Source organism: Xiphophorus maculatus, chromosome 6 (assembly GCF_002775205.1).
Source record: "Xiphophorus maculatus strain JP 163 A chromosome 6, X_maculatus-5.0-male, whole genome shotgun sequence".
Lineage (NCBI taxonomy): Eukaryota > Metazoa > Chordata > Actinopteri > Cyprinodontiformes > Poeciliidae > Xiphophorus > Xiphophorus maculatus.
The window spans coordinates 15,961,759-15,970,478 of NC_036448.1; the positions used below are offsets into that span (position 1 = coordinate 15,961,759).

Here is an 8,720-nt window from a genome sequence, read left to right on the forward strand (position 1 = left end):
AAAAAGAAGGATGAGGGTGCTGGGCTGCTCTTAGAAACAAACTTTTACTCAAAGTGCTGCCTAAAAAAAACAATAATAGCTTTAGTATGAAGTACAATAAAACAAAGAAAATAAGAATGACCACAGGGGTTGCTCAAAATGTCCCATGGTGACAAAGGAAATATGTGAGACATGCAGCAGCTGCATGAGTATCAGGGTGACTCGCATCCCCCGTAAATCTTTTTCATGTGTAGCACCAGTGATTCAAGGATATCCTCTAAAAAGGAATTTGAACCATACAAAGGTCAGTTTGAATTTAAATTATTTAACCCTGGTGCATCAGTGCAATTCCAAAACAAGGTATTGAAAGCAAGACATGTTTTTTCCTCAAATCTGCTACAAAAAATAAAATAAAATAAAATCTTAAGGTCCAAATTAGAATAAACTTGCTATACCACATCTGAAACCTTCTCTACTCTCCTTTTATTTCTGGCCTCCCTTTCTTCCTGTAGGTGATATATGGTCTAGCCTGTAGGTCACAATAACTTCAGGTGACATAAGGTCATGCTTATGTGGCCTGTCTGTTCATGTGTCAGAACCTCCATTAATGGCCTCTCATTCATCCATCCATACTTCACCAGAACTTGTCTCAGTTTACAAGATTGGGTCAAACCAGGTCATGTCTCACCAAATACTGGGGCCTCTTACAAAAAATAAATAAAACACGTGAGGGTAGTGGGGTGGGGGTGTGGGGGGGGGGGGGGGGGGGGGGGGCAGTTTCGGTCAGGATCACTGAAATCTTGACAGAACAGATAAAAAGAACTGGAAAAGTGAAAAATATTAATTCACTTAACCATATTTATGAATCACCAACGATTGTCTTGTAAAAGCAGATCAATTTGGATTATAGAAAATGTTTACACAACAAAATATATTCTAAATAAGGACAATTGCTGGATATATTTAGCTGTACAGATCTCTCCAGTTGATGTTTGCACTGCTGACTTTGACAGTTATTGTTTGAATCACATTACTGAATTGGTCAACTCTACATTCCCCCACAGCACCACCCCAAATAACACTAATTTTAGGAGCTACGTAGCTGGACTCTCTTGCCACTGTCACTTTTAAAACACTTGAATCTAGGCCAAAGCTGTCTACAAGCATACTTCTGTCATGGTAAGAGCTTGTGTAATTGTCAGTGATACAAGTAAAAGCCAGGTTATGAGGGGTGGAGGGAGGGAAAAATGAAATCAGAATAGAAGATTGGAGGTAGAGATGGCAGAACGGCAGAATAAGAGAGCGTATTAGGCTCAATTAAGCTTTGGGGCTTTTCATTAACCTAGATTTAGGGAGGGGGAAACCCCTGCTGAATAATGTGCCGACTCTGACTTGCTCTGCTTTGTGAGCTTCATCAAGACCAAAAAAAAAGAAAGAGGCACACTGTGTGTCAGCTCTCTAAAGCCACCAAAAATTTCATTAGACACCCAGGGGCAAACCACCCGCAGCTATAGCATACCTTATATTAAATGAAATCTAGTAAAACAAGTCACTTTCAAACAGCTAGACTCGATCAAAGAAAATATGCTGATGTGTGAACAGTTTAGCTTCTTTCAATGCAACTAAATAAATCAAATGATCAAATAAAAACGTGAAAAGTCCTTTTTTGTAATAAAAAGAAAAACAAAGGCGATTCTTCTTACCATGGATGGGCAAAATAAACTTAAAATTTTAATTCACTATTCAGTGGTAGTAATTTTTTTAAAGGCATAATAGCTGCAGTATTTGGGTTTTCTTGGTCTAAAAACTTTAAAACTACTAAATAAAAACCAGGAAGGCCACCATGTGCCCAGCCAAAAGTAAAAATTTAGTCTCCAACCACCAGAATTTGATTACCTCCACTAACTGACTGCCCACAATTACCATTATCTAATCTACAGGATGTCTTCAATTTAGCACATACAATGTCTTCTGTTTACATGCTAACTGCAACAATTTCCAGGCCTTGCAGGCCACAGGATGTGTATTCCCTTAATCAGCTGGAAAAAGAATGGCTACCATTAGTTGAAGGGAAGATTTCTAACATTTTACCACCACCACATCTACCGTATTCTTGGGATGAAATGCAATATAATATGAGCCAGAAATTATGTTTCTGACATCTTACACAACCTTGTGATAGTATTACACAGATGCGTGGGTGGATCCCATTTCAAAAGAAGCCAACTGAACCAGCAGGCAATTGATGGCTTCTCATCAATAACTCAAGAAGACATGTATGCATGCTGAAATTAGCTGGGAGTGTTATTTATAGCATGATAAAAGCTCAATGTTTTACTCAGATATATTTAGACTTGAAGACGTCTTTTATTTTGTAGTTGACTCATCATTTACTATTTAAGAAATGGCAAAGGTAATGAAAAACTGACCAAATGCGGCTGTGTGTTGCTAAAGAAGCTGTGTTTTAAAAAATAAATTAATTATTAAAATCAACAAAAAAAAAAAAAGCCTCCAGCAGCTCGTCAAAAACAATACCAAAAAACAGCATGGTGGAAACAAAGTGAGGAAAGTTTAAGAATACTCCGCACACTGTGGGGTCTTATGTCTTTCAATACATGCTACAGGAGAGCCTCATTAGAGAATAGAGTTTCATTAACATCAACCCACGCTGCTTTACCCTGCTGCATTACAATGATACAGGAGTGCCCCTCACTGTCAAGGAAATCTCCACACAGCAACAACTCGCTGGGGGAAGGGCAGGGAGAGAAAACGAGTGAAGGGGTGGCAAACAAAAGAGAACCTGATTACCTCTGGTCACGGCTCATCCACGAGCCAACACAGGGAAATCCATCACCTGAAGCATCAAACACAAACTTATGCACTAAGTAGAGCTCAGTGAAAGCAGTATCCACCCATTCAAACCACAATCTATCAATCTATCCTCTCTCTCCTTTATTCTCTAGTCTGTGTCACATCCACCCCCCACCTCTCTGACTCACAATGACGGCAGCATGCAAGTTTTAGGCTCACACTGTGAAATCCAACACAAGCGGGAATACTTTCTGGTCCAAATGACCTCAAGGCCCTAACCACTCTAATAGCACACGGGTGATATATTCTAGTTTTTATTACCGTCCAGAGACCTGCATGCCATTTTACGCAGCTGCATCCCTATATGGCAAATATTAGACCAAGAAGAAGAAGGTCATATCTGCTTTGTTGCATTTCATTTATCCAAATGCTTATAACAGAAGAAAAAAAGAGATAATTTTGCTGTTTAGCTAACAGTTTTATTGCAACATACATTCTGAACACAATTTTACTGTTACACTTAGCAGTGTAAAATGCAATTGGGCACCAAATGGTTCAAACAGACCCTTAAGGCAAAACAGTGTCAACATTTGGGAAAAAGTACAAAAAGTGATGCTTGATATTTAAAATCTGCAAAAAGACTACCTGTAATTAGGACAGGAAAATTGCTAAGCAATTGTATAACTTGATAAAACTAAACCCGTGTGCCAGCACAAGCTATGAAATGCTTAGCTAGAGTATTTGCTTAATTAAAATCACAGAAATTGCTTATTTTCATTCTTTGGAAAAAGATACATCTCCCCAAAGCAATCAGGAAAGTTTGCCCCTTTTAATCAAAGCCAGAGGTTAATACCAAAATGCTCACAATGGTGCAAAGAAAAAATAAAAAAAAGGGAGCAACCATAAAGTTTAGCTTAACACTTAACAGTCTGCATATGTTTCACCCCGCTGTGAAGCAAAGGGAAGCAAGCAAAAAGGGTCGGCATGTTGTGAAGTTGAGTCCCAATCGAGCTGCTTTACAAGGCAAACAACATGACTTGCAGCACCACACCACTACACTGAGGCTAATTGTTTAAATATGTCAGTCTTGTTCAGATCCTCCCCCTGAAATGTAACACATAGAGGCAGGCACCGTTGACGAGTATGCCAAGACAAATACACGCTCAAGCGCAGACGTAATAGGCATCCAACGTGAAACAAAACTAGGAATATTTCACCACTCACCGTTGAAAAGAGGCCATCCTTTCTCCGTGATATCTGGCACCACAACCGTGTACAGATCTTCAGAGAAGCCCGGACTGCATGGTGGGGCACCCCTGGCCTCTGCTGCACCCTGCAATGTGGGAAAAGACAGAGGGGTAAAGTGGGTGCAAAAATGAGTCATAAATCAACCTTTACGAACAACAACAAAAATGCACTCTGTCTGGAAAAAAAACCTCCTGGTCACATTCTGAACTTCTCATGCTTGTACAAAAGCATCTGTTGTTTTTATAGCAGGGGCCGCAATTAGGATAATGAGGCCAAAAGGGTTAAGCATTAGCCAAAGAGCATGGCTAGGCAAGAACAAGCCCCATTTGTCCCATAGTACAGGGGCCCAGAAACAGGGTAGTGGTCCGTCAGCCCCTGTGATCAACACACTACCTCTGGACAAACACTCTTTGCTTTGAAGTACAGGAACGGAGGAATAAAAGCAAACAGCAGCAATACACAGAGTGGAGGAATAAACATCTATGTGCGAATGTCTGAGCAAGCACAAGAAAATCACAGTATTTTTCATTTCAAAGAAACTACCAGATAATGGCTGATCAATATACTCCTTTGTGTTTTTCTTTTTACTTTGTCTTCACATCGTTTTTACAAAATATTTAGCACTGCAGCTGGAAATTAAAGCACAGAAATAGTCAAAGTACATATTTTGTGAAGCAAAAATTCAGCACAAGCTAACAGAGCATGACTGAGGAACATGCTTTGATGTTTACGTAACTTCAACATTAGAGAAGGAATGATCAGGTTTTTTCCGGTTGTTACCCTTTTACGATTTTATATTTGAATCAAACTGTGGCTCCTTATATTTTTCCCGAGCAAATAGAACACGTGAAAAATGGTAAAAGTGGTTGCAGGTTCTAATTAGCATTAGCAGTATCAAATCCAACAGAAAATGAAGGATGCATTTATGTATAAAAGCAAATATCACAAACCTTATCTGACTGTAAGAAAACTTCGAAACATAATGTTGGTTGATATGTCGACCGGCCAAAATACTGGGAGTTCTTAATTTTGATACATGTAATATAAAGGGGCAGAGGAAAAGAAAACCAAAGTGTTCAGAATTTCATTAGCCAGTAAATGACAATAAAAGGAAAATTTGGTCTACTCGCACCGATTTTAAAGCACATTTGCTGTGTAAAAATTAGTACATTGGGAAACCAGTTTAGATGTCCTTCAAACACTCAAAGTAAAATTTCACCAAAACTGTAATGCAAAGATTTCAACAACAAAAAATGTATTTATGCAGACAAATGAAATACACTAGAGAGAGCAATGGGCTTTATGTTGTTACTTATTTGATTCATAAGCATCGTCAGGGGAAAATTAGCCAATTCAGATCTCTGGCCTAAAGATCAGTGCAACCATAGCATTAAATCCAGCTCTTTGACACACAGGTCTTGCCAGTTTCCTCTCGTTTTGAAATGAACTTTCAAAAGAATGTGAAATTTAAAGAGCTTTGAAAGAAATTAAAAAAGGGCATTGTGCCACTTGCCATTCTTAATCAAAGGAATTTAAATGGAAAAAAAGCCTAAAGAAAGGGCGGGGGAGCAGAGCCTGGCTCCCTATCCAAAAGCCATGGCAGCAGGTTGCATATTTCTGGATCTAAATGTTAATACAATAGTCAGACCTTTGAGAGAAGGCAATTTAGGTTACAATGATGGCAGAAATTAACTGAGCCGTTCTCGTTTTATTCAAGGTACATAAACGCTTAACCCAATTGGAGTCGAAAATCAGTCACTTTCACAAACCATACAAGTTGCCAGGTTGTACATCCGCTGAATTGTTCAGCTTTACGTTGTTAATAAGGACTTTCACACCAGAGGGAGGAGCGTGCTTACAATGTATCAAACTAAACAGACATCAAATCTAAACCAAATAAAATCGAACAATATCTAGGTTATCGTGGGTCGGTGTCATCAACTTCCAAGACGAGATTCAACCAGAGAAACTTCGAAAATAGGCTGTAAATTTTAAGTCGTTTAGCTGAAATAATTAATTCAAACGTAGTCCTCGTTTCGGCTTCTTGTGAGCAATCAATAAAACCGAAGCCGCTAGCGAGTAATTGCCGCCCAAGCTAGACTCCGGCGACTTTATTGTCAATTTCGGTGCCCGACCCCGCGGTGCTTTCCAACTACAAGCAATATAAAGTGGCTTCCGAGGAGCTACAAACCCGTCCCGGTTCCTATAACTCAAGAAGCAGCAATGGAAAGGTACAGAGGGGAAAATAAGAGCGACTAAACTGTCCGGTATATAACTCCGCTCGAAAGCCACTCTGCAATTACATTACCTGCAGTCCTGCTAAGAGCAAGAGCAGAAGCAGCCCGCTACCCTCGTGTAACGAGAACATTTGTACGCCCGACGCTCCTGTTATTTCCCCTCTTCGGAATCCGTGGAAAAATATTGAAAAACAGATGTGGATAAATAAAAAATAAAAGAATATCCTTTCGGTTCAAGAGTGGCCTCGGAAACGCTCCCCGTGAAAGAAAGGCAGCAGCAGGAGGAGAAACGGTGTCGGCAGCATGTAGGAGCCTCCTCCTCTATCTGTCTACCCGGTCCGTACTGAGGCAGAGCACTGCCTGGTACTGAAGCTGCTGCTGCTGCTGATCCCTCCCTCTCTCCCATCCAGTTCGACCGACACAAAAACAAAACGAGTCCCGGCCACTAGGCTTTTAAGACGTCCATCTCACTGTCTCTCTCTGCTGGTGACACAGACAATTTCTATAGAGAGGGGATTTGTATGGGATAGATTGAGAGGGGAGTCTTCTCAACAATTTTTTTTTGTTTTGTTTTTGTTGTTTTATTTACTTATTTTTTCTGAGCTTTTTCATTCTTTGTAAATAAGTCAAGATAAAGGGTAAATAAGAGCAAACCTGCTGCTAAGAATCTAGCGCCCCTATTCTATCAATTGAAACCAATTATTATATCATCTTTGAGGTAGAAATTAAATGTCTGCGACTGACTCGCACAGAACATCACATAATCAACATTCCGTCTTTATTTTAGTGTCAGTCTGAGGGCTGGCCTCTTTTTGCATATTTTATTTAACATGCATTATTTTTTAATAAGAGTGCCAGACTCATGTAGAGATACATAGAAAAGACCAAAACAAACAAACAAACAAAAAAAATCTCTTTACAACGCTTATCTGTGATTCGTTTTTCTCTCTCTCCTGCATTTGATATATCCACATTTTAAACACATTTTGAAATTATTGCTTCCAATTGTGTTACATTTTAGCCTAAATTATTTTTCATTAAGATTCCATCCATCAGCTCCAGGCTCCTCTGAGGAAAAATGTGTTTTGAATGTCACAAGCATCAGTAATTCAGGATTCAGTCAGTTGTCTGCCAACCTGCATAAAGAGCAGCCCAGACCCTATTGATCATCAAGTATACGATTCTGATCACAACCTCCCTTAGGTAATTGCTGTTTACTGCATGTTTGATCTCAAGGATTATTAATTATCAATGATTTGCAGCTTATCCTATCGTGTGCTAACCCTTCTTTTTTTGTCTGTGTCCTGCTACAGGCACAGTGTTCTGCCTAGCAAGCTGTCTGTTTAAGAAACAAATCAATCACTGGAGTTTTGAAATTTGCATTGTATTGATTTCTGTTTACTTAAGCTCAGAATTTGTAAGTAAAACCTCCTTTGTCATGTTTAGCTAAAAATATTTAATGAATACTTCCCTAATATTGTCTTGTAATGTGATGCAGCTTAACGAAGGTTAAATTACCAGGCCTGTACTTCTGACACCTACCCATTATGAGATGACTCTATGGAATAAATTGCATCTGTGACACAAAAATAATTATTTTAGGCAAATAGACAAACACATAACCAAAAGCTCATGTTCGCCTCGCCTCCTGGGTAAATCCATTGTTTTCAATTCTTGGCGTTTTGAGGTGCAAGCAAATGTGATGAGAGCAGTGCTGCCCCACTCCTGCAACAAATCAAACTTTCCACCCCTGAATCCCTCTTCTAACACCAAGCACACTGTAAGGCATCCCTCTTAAATTTGCAGCAACTATCCACATGTGTACTCACTGAGCCAGCCCAAGATTAAAAAATAAATAAATAAATAAATAAATAAATAAATAAATAAATAAAATTGTAATCAAAAATACAATACTCAATCAATTTAATAGAAAACACTCAGTACGTTCTGAAGACATCACTACGTCATCATGTGACTCCCTCCCAGCGCGCCACAATCCGGAAACAACCCTGCTTGAAAATAGAACCGGGAAAATGTTTAAAGCTGAAAATAACAGGTTAGGAGGAATATGTTAACTGAAGCAGGAACAGTTTGCCCCACGATGAACCGTCACGTCAGTTTAAGCTGCAACAAAAAGTAAGTTAGCGATTGTGTATATGTGTAGGGGTGAGCGGGCGTGCTCGTATGCTGAGACGGACTCATAGCTAAGTGACGGCTCCTTCGTCACAATTATTTACAAATTTTGTTTTGTCTTCTTTATGGAATTAATTGTTTAGATTGACATTGATCTAATTTATAATGGTCAAACTGCTGTGTCTACATGTGGTCTAAAATCAAGTGACTTCTATAGGCCTGAGATTGACTAATGTCTAAACTGGGTCTGCATGTAGTGTTGAAATTAGGTCTACTACCCAAGATATACAAAGTTTGCTTAAGGCTCAGGCT

The 8,720-nt window shown here is 39.2% G+C and overlaps 1 protein-coding gene across 1 annotated transcript in view; it reads right to left on the minus strand.

Moving 5' to 3' along the window:
• The window catches only part of cdh2 (cadherin 2), a 77,458-nt gene extending 70,809 nt beyond the window's left edge, over positions 1 to 6,649 (minus strand). Inside the window, exons 1-2 of the mRNA XM_005796028.3 lie at positions 6,347 to 6,649; positions 4,015 to 4,123 (exon numbers count right to left, since the gene is read on the minus strand). Coding sequence (XP_005796085.1) covers positions 4,015 to 4,123; positions 6,347 to 6,406 — 169 coding nt within the window. The 5' untranslated portion in view covers positions 6,407 to 6,649. The remainder of the gene's footprint in view (positions 1 to 4,014; positions 4,124 to 6,346) is intronic.
• Between the last annotated feature and the right edge of the window lie 2,071 nt (positions 6,650 to 8,720).